Raw genomic sequence first — 14,716 nt, 5'->3', positions numbered from 1 at the left:
AAAGGCCTTGATAGAGCTGTTCTCCAAGCATCCATCCAAGTCATCCAACCACCTTCTAGAACTAGGTCATCAGCAATTTGTGCTTGAGTTGACCAAGAACTCTTGGGTAGATGTTCCCAAGACCCAGTGGTTTATTACTTCTCCTGTGATATCATCCAATTATAGCCTTATTTCTACCAGAATTATTCCCTTCCTAAGAGCTGGGGCATCATCTGGTTCTATTTTTTTTTTCCTTTTCCCTCCCCATCTCCTCTTCCTTTGCTGCTGTTTCTTTCAGCCCTTAACTCTGAATATAGTGATGGTTTTACTGGTGATTTTACAGGCTGCTTTAAAGAGGCATTTAATATACATACATACATACATACATACATATATATATCTTCCATTTAGGCATGGCAAACCTCAGCTTTAAAACACCCGAAAAATGAACAACTTCATTAGGTTTTTGTTGATCTAGAATAATTACAACCAGCTATTTATAGCTTTGATGGGATTGCTGCATCTGTCGCATCCTCTTGAATAAAGGGCCGTGAAGGAAAAACACCGTGATCTATTCTTCAAGCAAGCTGAGAAAAACAGGCTGATACCTGAAGGACACAATCCGTTCCTTGCATGGAATTTCATTCCCTCCGTCTTCCGGGTTCTCGTGTCTCGCGGATAAAAAGACACCGTCCCCTTCCAAAACTAGCTGGATGGAAGGAGAAGAGACGTCTGTTGCGTTGTCTTCGAAGTGAAGTACCACCGAGAGCAGCTGGCCGTAGCTAAAACGCTGATCGCCCCGAAACTTCGCTAAGAAATGGAGATCCAAGAAATGGAGGTTGGACCAAAGGACCTCCAAGGTCCCTTCCAACCCTATGACTCTATGACTCTATGATGATTCTATGATGATTCTATGATGATTCTATGATTCTATGATTCTGTTATGATTCTGTTTCTATTATGATTCTATGATATTCTATGATTCTATGATGATTCTATGATTCTGTGATGATTCTGTGATATTCTATGATTCTATGATTCTGTGATGATTCTGTGATTCTGTGATTCTATGATTGTATGATATTCTATGATTCTATGATGATTCTATGATAATTCTATGATTCTGTGATTCTGTGATTCTGTGATGATTCTGTGATTCTGTGATTCTATGATTCTGTGATTCTATGATTCTGTGATTCTATGATGATTGTATGATATTCTATGATTCTATGATGATTCTATGATAATTCTATGATTCTGTGATTCTATGATTGTATGATATTCTATGATTCGATGATGATTTTGATTCTATGATGATTCTATGATTCTATGATTCTGTGATTCTATGATTCTGTGATGATTGTATGATGATTGTATGATGATTGTATGATATTCTATGATGATTCTATGATCCAAGCCAAGAACAGAGGGGGCAAAATTATGCAACACCAGAAATTTGAGTTGTGAGATGCATCTGTCCATTTCATTTTCTCCAAAAGTCAAATATTTTTAAACAGCATGGGGCAGAGCAATTTTTATTTTGTTTCTGGCCTTTCCACCCTTCTAGGGAGACCACAGGAGGAAACCCCTTGTGTGTGTGTGTGTGTGTGTGTGTGACTTTTTCAGTTGTGGTGCTAGTGCTAATGGGGAGGGGCAGTCTTGCCCTTACAGAAAAATTCTCTGCAGAACGTATCCACCCAATTTCTCGGCCAAGAAATTTAGACATGATTTTCAAAAAACTATCTGTGCTCAGTTTTTTCCCCCCTTGCCTCCATAAACTATAAACTCTATTCAAAATTCAGGGATAGGCTGAAATGTGTTTTAGCAGTTTACTGAGCCTGCTCCTGATTGTCAAGGAGTGGTAGATCTGGACCAGGGTTCCTCAACCAGGGTTCTGTGGCACCCTAGGTTTCCACAAGAGGTCACTAGGGGCTCCCTGGGAGATCACGATTTATTTAAAAAATTATTTCAACTTCGGGCAACTTCACACTCAAGAGGTACGTTTCATCTTTTATTCTTAGTTTAAGAACACTGTTAATGCATATACACAGGCCTACACATGAAATGAATATAATGATTTTGTAACTTCTAGCCTCTATTGTTCTGTAACTTCTAGCCTGAACGTGCAGGGGGTCCCTGAGGCCTGAAAAATATTTCAAGGGTTCCTCCAGGGTCAAAAGGTTGAGAAAGGCTGGGCTAGACAAACAGTGTTTTAATGCAGGAAGCAAGAAAACCACCACCACCACCACCACCATCATCATCAACACGACTGAGTTGAGTTCAGGTGGTGACTCCTCCATCAACAAGCCCATGCACCTTCTTGGCAACAATCCATCTTTTTCTGGGAGTTTATTTTGAGTTTCCGGTCTAGCAAACAACCCTAAGATTTCCTGGTGGTCTCCTATCCAAATATTAATCAGATCCAATTGTGCCTAGGTTAGTGAGGGGCTGCCTACCTGGAGCCCAAAACCCAATAACGTCCTGTTCATTTTGGTCTATGGAGATGACTTCTCTATCCCAGTGCAGTAACATCTCTTGCCCATCTGGATCTTTTGCTCTCCAGCCATCAAGTCCTGGATTTAAAAATGGAAAAACACAGCAACAACATAGAAATAACAACAACAACAACATGCACCGGTCTAAACCCATCTCCAGCATCCTTATTCATGGACAGCAGAAGAGATTGCATCTTTAATTACATGTCACTGAAGGACTGGAGTTCTTTTATTTTAAAAAATACAATTATCCTGGCACTCTAAAAACTTTGCCCTTAAGTGGCCAAGCAGAAATGCTAAGCAGAGACAAAGGTTAATTCTGCTAGAAACCTGAGAATGCATTAAAATTAATGTGGCAATTCACATTCCATTTTAAATACAATCAGGATAGATTTTAATAGGATGGTGTTTCAAACACCACACAGACACAGAAACACAGACACAGACACACAGGGTTTGTATGTTTGTTTTTAAAGACAAAACTACATGGCCCCACTTGCACTGAGCTAATTTTTTTTTAACATGAACAATCCAGATATTCTAAGGATTCTGCAAAGAGTAATTTGCCCAAATCTTTTCCACAGCAGTGCACACTTAATAGTTCAGATAATAGATCTGTGTATGCCCAGAAATTCCTTCCAAGCACTTGCAAAATACTCTATGGGGAATACACCCTGAGAAGCAGTCAGCTCTTCAAGGTAGACCAGACTACGACACCAGAATTACGCATGCTAATGCTGCTTTATTATAAAGTTATAGTAACAGAATCTTGCAAGTCTGAATGAACTTCCCTCCTCCCTCCCTTTATCTTCGTGAGAACTGGGGAGGGTCAAGTCTGAGACACTTTCTAAGGTTACAGTTCTGGCCCAGACTTGGATTTCTTTTATCTGATTGTTACCTTGGTAGCAGCTATTCCTCCTGTTCCTTAGGATTATTCCTTCTGCCCAAGACAGACAGACAGATAGATAATAGATAATAGATAATAGATGATAGATAGAGATAGATACTGTAAGTAGAGTCAGCCTTTCAAAGTAGACCAGACTAGGAAAACAAAGTAATGCACGCTAATACTACTTTTATTATAAGGTTACAGTAAGACAATCTTGCAAGTCTGAATGTGCTTCCCCCTCCCTCCCTTCACCTTCATGAGAACTAGGGAGGGGCTTGTCTGAGACGCTTCCTCGGATTACCATTCTAGTCCAGACTCAGTTTTCTCTTATCTGACTGTTGTCTTGGTTGTGTCTCTTCCTCCTGTTCCTCAGGGTTCTTCCTTCTTCCCATTACACCAGCACAGCACAAGGGCTGAAGAAGTACAGGAGGAAGATGTCAAGACCAGAAAGATTTTCTAAGCCCTTGTATTTACTTTCTGTCCCCAGCTGGATTCACGCCCTCATTTTCTGTTGGACAAACAGGGCATTGGATCTTAGTTGCAAGCCACTGAGTGCTGAGTAAATTCCACTGGGGAGATTCAACAGCTCCCGTTTCCTTTGCTCTGAGAGATTGTGAGAGCCAGAGAAGGGTGGAAGAGAAAAGGCTAACAATCCAAAATCAGAAGGTGGGCCTGTTGGCAGCTTGTCTCATAAACAGCAGCTTAGCTCAGATGGGAAGAAGAGTTTCAAGGCATTCAGAAAGACTCTGCCTTAATTAATTTCCTGTAAATGACACTGGAAACTTCCTATCTGTAAAGGATTGTAGAGCTGACTTTTGGGAAGGCATGAGCAAGCCGTTAAGGAGTTTTGCAGAGTACTCAGCCCAGAGACAGAGGGAAGGGTGAGAAAGGAACTCAAAACAACTTTGCCTTGATTTTGTTTGGTATAAGACGGAGTAGAGAAAAACTCTGAAAGCCTTTATAAGATGCAACAGGGAAAAACTTGGACAGGCTTTCAAGATTCTGTTATTCTACCCTACCATAATTAAGAGTGTTCTGGAAACCCTGCTGTAGCTGTTTTTTCACCTGGCCTACCTCGAAGGGCTGACACTGTCACACATTCTGTTTTCACCCCGGATGAGCATCAGATTTTGTAATGGTATGTGGCAAAGAGATGCTGCCTAGGGAACAGTCAGATAAGAGAGGGCATAGCCTGCAGCTGCATAATGGGTGGAGAAAGAGGCTAAGAAGGGACCCTCCCTAATTTCTTGGGTGGTAAAGGAGATGCGGAGGGAGATTTGTACTTTCAGACTTGCAAGATTCTGTTAATGTAGCTTTACAATAAAGTAGAATTAGCTCATCTGGTCGTGTTTCCTGTCTGGCCTACCTGGGAAGGCTAACAGATACTTCCCTGAAATCTGTGTCTTTCTCATTTCCTTGGTCTTGCCCAGCTACGTGGCACCTGAGCCTTGTCTGGGCTGCTCTGCAAAGAGAACAACCTTGCCTACATGGGGGGGGACTCCAACTCCCAGAATCCCCAACCACTCTGGGGAAGCCTGGGATTAAGAAACAAAGCAGGCAAGGAACCAAAAATTTGGGTAGGAAACAAAGCTCCAGTTAGGAGACACAATCTGAAGGGGTTGCAATAGAATCTTCAGATCCAATTCTCTTGAGGAATGAGGACGTCTTTCCCAGTTACCTTGTCTGAAGTCAGAGACAATGTCATGGGCCTCATACCCTGGCGCCGTTGTGCACACAGTTGAATGTCCATAACAGAAACAGCTTGTACATCCCTCTGGGTTGTGAGGTTGTAGGTTAAAACTTCCAGGCTGACACCTGGGTGAACACAACCACGGATGAGGCTCCCTCAAGGATGAGAACCACTTTTATGGAAGGCAGGACAATCCCTTCTTTGAACTGAAAGGTCCCTACTGATTGTAATGGTATGTCGGAATGACCTTGGGAGATGGGGTGAAGAGATGCTGCCAAAGGAATGGTCAGATAAGAGGCAGCTGAGCCTGCAGCTGGATAGTGGGTGGGGCAAGAGGCTCAGAAGGGACCCTCCCTGGTTTCCTGGGATGTAAAGGAGGTGGGGGGAGAAATGTACTTTCAGACTTGCAGGAGTCTGTCAACATAGCTTTACAATAAAGTAGAATTACATCCGGCTGTGATTTCTATCTGGTTTACCCCACGAGACCGAACATCAGTCTTGCAAGTCTGAAAATACAATTCTCGCCCCCTCCCTGCCAGTCTCCTTTACAGCCCGAGAAACCAGGGAGGGTCCCTCCTGAGCCTCTTGCCCCACCCACTATCCAGCTGCAGGCTCAGCTGCCTCTTATCTGACCATTCCCTTGGCAGCATCTCTTTGCCCCGTCTCCCTAGGTCTTTCCCACACGTCATTACACCCATCTGGAAAAAAAAAACTGTTACAAGGAGCAACAAAAAAATAAGTGGGCAATCTTTAAATTCTGGATCCTCAGTTGTTCTTGGGGGTTCCTCTTTTGAGATTTGCCAGATGCTCCCCCCCACACCTGATTTTATTTTATTTTATTTATTATGATTTATTTACTCGGGTTTCTCTGCCAATGGCATTTTATTTAGATTCTTTTAAATAAAAAATCAAACAGGGAAATAGTCTACTGCTAAAGCAGAGCTTCAGCTTCCAGAATCAGAATAGCTCCAGAGGCATTTTTTTTGTCAAAATAAACAAGATGGGTGGATGAAACTTTGCTTGTTGAGAAGTGAGCCTACTTGTCCATAAAGATAAAGTGGAAAAACAATGTTCTGTTCTTGGGATGAAATGTCCCAAGAAGCCCAGAAGTTTTTATTTTTTCCTTGGCCAGATGTTCCAGCCATTCTGGGGGTGATATGGCAGTTTTCAAAGAGGAACTTTGTGGAACATTAAATAGTTCATGATGTTCCAGAAGTAACCTGGCTGCCAAACAGTTAGTTCAACTATTAAATGGTGAATACTGTCAAATTGTTCTCTTAGATGTTTCCAGGTAGTCCTCACTTAACAACCATTCATTTAGTGATGGTTCGGATTTATGACAGTGCTGAAAAATTGACTTATGACTGATCCTCACACTTATGACCGTCGTGGTGTCCCCACAATCATGTGATCACAATTTGGGTGCTTGGCAACTAGTTCACATTTCTGGTCACAGCATCCTATGGTCACATGAGTGCCATTTTTGACCTTCCTGGCCAGCTTCTGGCAAGCAAAATCAATGGGGAACTGTGTGATTCGCTTAAAAACCATGTGGTTTGCTTAACGCCCATGGTGAGTCGCTAACTGATGCCACAAAAAAGGTCGTAAGATCAGGTTGGATTCACTTAATGACCACTATGCTTAGTAACTGAAATTCTGGTCCCAATTGTGGTCGTTAAGCAAGGACTACCTGTAATCCAATTCTCTATTTCTTCTATTTTGACCCCCTCCATTGAGGGCCTCTCTGATGGAACTCCATGATGGCTATCCACAGCTTGCTTCCTCTTTTCTGTTCTCTGCACTGAGACCCCATCACTCCTTAGAAGGATCTCACAAATCTATAGTCCTGTGTAATTGTTCTCCTGACACACAACCTTTACTGCGAGTAGAGAGCAGCCATGCTCACTCTCTAACCCTCTTTTACTCCTTCTTATCGGCCTCTACACTGGGGCAGAGCGGGGAGCTGTTCATGGGGAAAATCCAGGTCCTAAAATTTCAACGAGAACCTCTGCAGATCGAAGAGGGTCAAGAAAGATTAGAAGATGGTTTAGGCTGGTGAAATAGTGCTATGTTTCAGGACCTTGGACAGCTCCAAAGAATTAGACCTCGTTGTTCTAAAAAGAGATGGACGGATAATTGTTTGAGGCCAGTTCGTTCCAACCCTCCCAAGTGTCAGGTCCTGGCTTTTGTTCCAATCTGGACTATTAACTCAGGACTTGGTGTGTGTGTGTATTTGTTCAATGCAATGAGGTACCCTCTGTTTTTGGCTATGGAGTGATTTACCCTTACAACCAGGAGAACATCTGGTCCTGTGGTGAAAAATTTCACCTTTAAAAAAAATATGGGGGGAAATCTTACATAGGAAGAAATACATTTCATCCCTCAGAGGTTCAGCAGACCCATTCCTGTTCTTTCACTGGTATTTTTAACTCCTAAAATGCACTGCCCAAATTCAAACTTTTCCCACCAAAATTTGGCAATGCAATGGGGGATGTTTTGGGGCCTTCAAAGAGGGTCGCCTCTCCCTCTATTTATTTAAAAATTTAAAAACCACTGTCATCAAGAGCAACAATAGAAACCACACGAGGAAAATAACAGATTCTGACAAGATACCCATGAAGGGGAAAAGAGATGTACAGGTAGTCCTTGCTTAACAACCACAATTTGGCCTGGAATTTTGGTTGCTAAGTGGTCATTAAGTGAATCGCCCAATTTTATGACCTTTTTTGCAGCAGTCGTTAAGCAAATCACCGCAGGCATTAAGCGAACCACGTGGTTGTTAAGCGAATCGTGCGGTTCCCCATTGATTTTGCTTGCCAGAAGCCGCCCAGGAAGGTTGAAAATGGTGATCATGTGACCACGGGATGCTGCGATGGTAATAAATGCAAGCTCCCAAATCACGATCACATGACCGTGGGGACGCTGTGATCGTTGTAAGTGTGAGAACCGGCCGTAAGTCAGTTTTCCAGCATCGTCATAAGTCTGAACTATCACTAAACAAATGGTTGTTAAGTGAGGACTACCTGTAGATGAAAAGGAAGAAGAGATTTCAGTTTACAGGCATTTCACCTGTTGCACAGGTAGCCTTCCACTTTCTTCTTGCACCTGCAATGCCCTGAATTCGGGTCACACGTCCCCAAACTTCCAGCGGAGTCACAAGCACAAGGCCTGCAAAACAAAGCCAGAGAGAACTGAATTTTGACTTTGCTTTCTCTCCATTTTCCAGTTTTTGAAATCAGCTGGCTATTTCCCCTGCCACCCAACATTGGTATGCTTGGAACTGGGGGTGAGGCTGGTTACAAGAGTCATCCGCGAAAACACAAAAGTGGGTACATGTTTCCCAGTTGGGCCACTGTTAGCCCTTGGAGGTGGTCCACACCAGGAAACTGATCCCATGAGAAGAACCAAGCTTTATTGAGTTAATTATAGTAATTGAACCTTGCAGGTCTGATTGGTCTACTTCCTACCCTCCTTCTTATACACCAGTGAGGCAGGAAGAATCACCTGGCCTCTTTTTAATCCTATCCTCCTTAAGGTCCTCTTATATCTGTAATGACTTCTCAATCTCTTTCTGTCTCCATGGTGCTCAACAGCCACCTTGTGCCCAAACCATTTCCCATTAGAAGGTGGACTGTAGACCAGGTTACCTCTTCCCAGTTGAGTGGAGCAATTTTCCTTTCATGTGTTTATTATTTTTTTTTATAAAGAACTTCATTATTGTTCATGGTATAGTTAAAATAGGGACGTGGTGGCGCTGCAGATTAAACCGCTGAGCTGCTGAGCTTGCCGATTGGAAGGTCGGCGGTTTGAATCCGCGTGACGGGGTGAGCTCCCGTTGCTAGTCCCAGCTCCTGCCAACCTAGCAGTTCGAAAACATGCAAATGGGAGTAGATTAATAGGTACTGCTTCGGCGGGCGGGTAACGGCGTTCTGTTTAGTCATGCCGGCCACATGACCATGGAGGAAGTGTCTTTGGACAAACGCCGGCTCTTCGGCTTTGAAACGGAGATGAGCACCGCCCCCTAGAGTCGGACACGACTGGACTTAATGTCAAGGGAAGCCTTTACCTTTACCTTATAGTTAAAATACAAAATATAGAATATAGAAAAGCTAGAGTACAGGACTAAAGGAAAAAGAAAAAAACGATAAAAGTGCAAAACAGAGAGGAAGTAGAAACAGAAGGTGACTTCTGACCTTCTCTAGCACAGATATGAATACGTTTACAAATAAAATCTCTTACAATTAGTTGAACCTGAATAACATTATTTCTATCAAATCAAACCGTTTAATCATTAAAACCTAAAATCAAAACTTCATTTTTTTTCTGACCCAAGCAAGTGGTCTAAAAGTGCTTGCCAAGTAGAAAGAAATCCAGAAACAGTATTTTCTCTTATCAGCGCTGTTCACTTGGCCATTTGGGCCAGCTCCATCAAGTTTAATAATCCAGTCCTCCACTGAAGGTATTTGTGGATCTTTCCATCTCTGTGTATATAAAAGTCTTGCTGCTGTAATCATGTATAACCTTTAATGTGTTTATTTTGTATGCATCTGTCAGCCTCACCCCACCCCATTTTGCATCACAAAATCTGAGAAGGCAAGATTGCAAAGGAAATGTGCATTCCAGTTTATGTTGGCAGCTATACAGCAGGTCCCCGGTTTAAGAACATCCCTGTTTATGGATGACTCGTAGTTAAGAACAGACTGCCATAAAGATCATTATGTTAAAAATTCAAGTTAAGTACAATGTTTCAGGTTACATACACAATACTCCTTTGTATGTTATTATGTTTAAGATATTTATTTGGAAGTGTTTCTTAAGTGTAGTAGGTGCATAAGGTAAAGGTAAAGGTTTCCCTTGACATTAAGTCCAGTCATGTCTGACTCTAGGGGGCGGTGCTCATCTCCGTTTCAAAGCTGAAGAGCCGGCGTTTGTCCGTAGACACTTCCTTCGTGGTCATGTGGCCGGCATGACTAAACGGAACGCCGTTACCTGCCCGCCGAAGTGGTACCTATTAATCTACTCACATTCGCATGTTTTCGAACTGCTAGGTTGGCAGGAGCTGGGACTAGCAACGGGAGCTCATCCCGTCACGGGGATTCGAACCGCCGACCTTCCGATCGGCAGGCTTAGCAGCTCAGCGGTTTAACCCGCAGTGCCACCGCGTCCCTAGTAGGTGCATAGACAGGTAAAATATATAATATATACCAGCCTTTCTCAACCTTCTGACCCTGGAGGAACCCTTGAAATATTTTTCAGGTCTTGGGGAACTCCTGCACATTCAGGGTCAAAGATAGGCCAGAGGTTACAAAATTATGATGGTCGTTTCATGGGTAGGCCTGTATGTATGCATTCACAGTGTTCTTAAACTGAAAATAAAGAAGGAAACTTACCTCTTTAATGTGAAGTTGCCCCAATTTGAAATAATTTTTTAAATAATGTGATCTCCCAGGGAACCCCTTGGGACCTCTCATGGAACCCTGGTTGAGAAACCCTTCTATGTACTAAGACAGACGTTTGACTAACTGATGCTAAATAACTGTCCCAACTTACATACAAATTTGACTTAAGGGCAGACTTAGGAACGGATCTTGTTCTTAAACCGGGGACCTGCAGTACATTACACAAATTAGTAGGTGATCTTTCCATCCCTCGTTTTCTGTCTCTTACCTGCATCCCCCTTCACTCAGGGAATGGAACCCTTCTTGGCATTGCTCACACTTCCAGCCAGTCACTGTTGCTTTGCACTTACACCTCCCTGCATCATCACACTGGGGATTCAAAGAACCTAGGAAGACAGAAGCCATCACAAGAAATTGACCCAACCTCTAGGCTTCCATGTTCATCCAGTCTTGATTAAACCGCCATCCGCATCCAAGAAAGCCAAGGGGGACGAGGAGAAGAAAGTCAAAGGAATTTATTGTCTTTTTCTATCTGCATATCTGTTTTTAAAAGCAGTCTTCCCATGGTGGAAAGTAGCTTTACCTTAAAACATAATACAGTGGGATTGTGGAATAGCCTGACAGTTTTTGAAAAATGACTGCAGCACTGCTTTGGGGTACACCAGGTGGGAATCATGGAATCATGGCCATTTGAATCCAAATGGAAAGATGTTGAGGGATTGGAAAAGGAGCAGAGGAGAGCGACAAAGACGGTGAGGGTCTTGGAAGCTAAATCCTATGGAGAATGGATAGAGGAACTGGCTATGTTAGGAAGAGCAGGACAGACATGATTTCAATACTTGAAGGGCTGTCCCAGGGAAGAGCGTGTGGATTTATTCCACATAGCTCTGGAAGGTAGGACAACAACCAGGGGGAAGAAACTGTACTATAATGGTATGTGAGAATAGACCTTGAGAAACGGGGTGAAGAGATGCTGCCAAGGGAATGGTCAGATAAGAGACGGCATAGCCTGCAGCTGCATAATGGGTGGAAAAAGAGGCTCAAAAGGGACCTCCTAGTTTTTTGGGCTGTAAAGGAGAAGGGGGGAGAATTGTACTTTCAGATTTGCAAGATTGATGTCAACCTTCCCAGGCAGACCAGACAGGAAACATGACCAGATGAGCTAATTCTACTTTATTGTAAGGCTACATTAACAGAATCTTGCAAGTCTGAAAGTACAATTCTCCCCACTCCTTCCAGTCTCCTTTACAGCTCAAGAAACTAGGGAGGGTCCCTTCTGAGCTTCTTGCCCTACCCACTATGCAGCTGTGGGCCATGCTGTCTCTTCTTAGACTGTTCCCTAGGCAGTGTCTCTTGGCCCAGTCTCCCAAGGTCTTTCCCACATACCATTACATGTACAGAGGGAAACCAAACTTGAAAAAGAGGGAATCTCCTTTCCTTGAGAGCTGTGAAGCAGTGGACCAACCTACCTCCTGGAATTGTGAGGGCTCCATCACGGGAGGGATTCAAGAAAAGGTTTGACAGTCATTTGTCTGAGATGGTCTGAGGATTCCTCCCCTGGGCAGAGAGTTGGACTAGAAGACCTCCAAAGTCTTCAAGAGTAGGACAAGAACCAAGAGGGGGAAGCTTTACAGAGGGAGGTCCAAACTCAAAACAAGGAAGGATATCCTGATGTGAAGACTATGAAGCATTAGAGCAAAGAACTAGTCTGCCTCCTGAAGTCACAGAGGCTGCATCACTGGAGGGTTTCAAGCAATGTTTGGAGAGCATTTGCCTGGGATGATCTGAGGATTCCTGCTCAGGATTAGAAGACCACCAAGGTCCTCCCAACCCTAGGATTCTATGAAAGGCAAATGAAAATAATTTGTCTTCCCTTCCTATGGAGCGGAATTCTTACGGAAGATTAAAGATGCTGCTGCTACCCTTGGCTGTTCTAAAGGGTTGCCCCACCTCCCACCCTGAGCAACCTACCTGCTTGGTTGCAGTTGCAGGGCTGACAGGCCATCTGGACGTCCCAACGATAAAAATTTGGCCGGCAGTGTCCACAGTGTGGTCCGGCAGTGTTATCCCGGCAATTCACACAGCGGCCGCCGTGTCCGGTTTGCCGGTACAGTTCCCAATCGTAATAGCATTCCTCCGATCTCCCGCTACAGTTGCATGCTGGATAGAGAGAAAAACAGCATCATTGATAGGTTTCAGTTTCCTGAAGCTAAGCCTCCTGGTCTTACTCCAGAATGTAAGCCCCTTGAGGGCAGGGACCTATCCCGTTTCTTTTATTTGCAGATATCCTACTGGAAAATACCAGGTGTCCTGACTTAAAAATAATGACCAATGTTAGGAAGTGAAATGATGATGCCTTGGTGGATCTTCTGGCTGAGTTCGGACAGCCCGCAGAACCTCATCGGCCCAACCCTGTTGCGATCCAACACACAATGTTGCTAAGTTTTGCGCGTCAGTTGATGCAACTCAGTGGGAACAGAGCCAGTTTGGTCTAGTGATTAAGGTGCTGAGCTAGAAACCAGGAGATGTGAGTTCTAGTCCTGCCTTAGGCATGAGAGCCGGCTGGGTGACCTTGGGCCAGTCCCTCTCTCTCTCAGCCCAACTCACCTCACAGGGTGGTTGTTGTGGGGAAAATAGGAGGAGGAAGGAGTATTAGGCACGTTCGCCGCCTTGAGTTATTTATAAAAATAATGAAGGTGGGATAATAAATAAATAAATAAATGGGCTACTCGTAAACATGAAACGGACCTGACCAAACTGCCAGGGGGACTTACGAAGGCATTCGTTGGCTGACTCGGCGGTGCCCCGGGCCCAGGGGCGGTCCTGATAGAACGGCTGGCACGAATCACAGTCCACGCCGGTGGTGTTGTGTTGGCAGAGGCAAACCAGCTGGTCATCTTCGTCTGGGATGCATTCGCTGGCATGGCCATTGCACTTGCACCTGGCAGAGACGCAAGATTCAGCTCTGTTAGATTTGGGGCTGCCCCGAACAGGATGAGTTGCCTTCTGTTGGGCAGTTGCTACGGGGGAGATCCACCTCTCTTGCAAACAGCTTTGGGGAAGGACGTTATGGTTATAACGGCTGGACCCCACCCATGGATTGGCTCTTCCCATCCTCCTCCAACATTACTCCAACCTACCAACTCAAACCCTACTCCAACCTACTTGAACTCCTACTCCAACATTCCTACTCCAACTCTACTCCAACTTATTCCTTCTCTAACACTACTCCAACCTACTCTTATTCCAACCTACACCAAGCTATTCCTATTCTGACCTACTCTAGAATTCTGCTCCAACATTTCTCCAACCTACTCTACTCTACTCTACTATTCTACTGGAGAAGGTGCTGATGCTGGGGAGAGTGGAGGGCAAGAGGAAGAGGGGCCGACCAAGGGCAAGGTGGATGGACGATATTCTAGAGGTGACGGACTCGTCCCTGGGGGAGCTGGGGGTGTTGACGACCGACAGGAAGCTCTGGCGTGGGCTGGTCCATGAAGTCATAAAGAGTCGGAAGCGACTAAACGAATAAACAACAACAACAAAAACTCTACTCCTACTCCACCAATTTACTCCAATACTTTAACCATCGTTCTCCTCCAACTGGGTACAATTTCTTTCCTTTTACCACTGGGCATAACTTCTGTGTGTCAGCCCTTTGAGGTAGTCCAGACAAGAAGCACCAACCATGAGTACTAACACTAACTTTATTGTAAGGTTCCAGTAACAGAAACTTGCAAGTCTGAATGTACATCTCCCCTCCCTTACTTTTACTCCCCCCAAAATTAGGGAGGGTCCCTTCTGTGATGTCCTCTCCATCCGCATCCCTTCTATGGGCTGAGATGTCTCTTGTCTGACCATTGTCCTAGCTGCGGCTCTTTCCCCTGTCTCCCAAGGTCATTCCCACACACCATTGTACTATGGATTATACCACACCACAACCACTGTCCCATTTGGCATACCACTACACCTCTGAGTAGAACAACTAGAAAATTCCATCCCGCTATAGTCACTACATTCCTGGGGAAAGCTGTAGTAATGATATGTGGGAATGACCTTGGGAGACTAGGTAAAGAGACTCTGCCTAGGGAATAGTCAGATAAGAGGCAGCTGAGCCCACAGCTGCATAGTGGGTGGAGAGAGAGGCTCAGAAGGGACCCTCCCTAGTTTTCCAGAGAGTAAAAGGAGAGGAGGGGAGAAGAGCTTTGTAATGGTATGTGGGAATGACCTTGGGAGATGGGGCGAAGAGACACTGCCAAGGGAA

At 44.3% G+C, this 14,716-nt stretch overlaps 1 protein-coding gene across 1 annotated transcript in view; it reads right to left on the bottom strand.

Annotated features, from left to right (window-relative positions):
• Positions 1-14,716, bottom strand: part of LAMC3 (laminin subunit gamma 3) — a 57,057-nt gene that overhangs the window by 25,241 nt on the left and 17,100 nt on the right. The window contains exons 4-10 of the mRNA XM_063316443.1: positions 13,227-13,393; positions 12,424-12,612; positions 10,721-10,838; positions 8,123-8,221; positions 5,042-5,178; positions 2,436-2,552; positions 588-789 (exon numbers count right to left, since the gene is read on the bottom strand). Coding sequence (XP_063172513.1) covers positions 588-789; positions 2,436-2,552; positions 5,042-5,178; positions 8,123-8,221; positions 10,721-10,838; positions 12,424-12,612; positions 13,227-13,393 — 1,029 coding nt within the window. The remainder of the gene's footprint in view (positions 1-587; positions 790-2,435; positions 2,553-5,041; positions 5,179-8,122; positions 8,222-10,720; positions 10,839-12,423; positions 12,613-13,226; positions 13,394-14,716) is intronic.

This window comes from Candoia aspera, chromosome 16 (assembly GCF_035149785.1).
Source record: "Candoia aspera isolate rCanAsp1 chromosome 16, rCanAsp1.hap2, whole genome shotgun sequence".
NCBI lineage: Eukaryota > Metazoa > Chordata > Lepidosauria > Squamata > Boidae > Candoia > Candoia aspera.
Note: the sequence above shows the minus strand (reverse complement) of the source record. Positions and strands in the feature narration are given on the sequence as shown.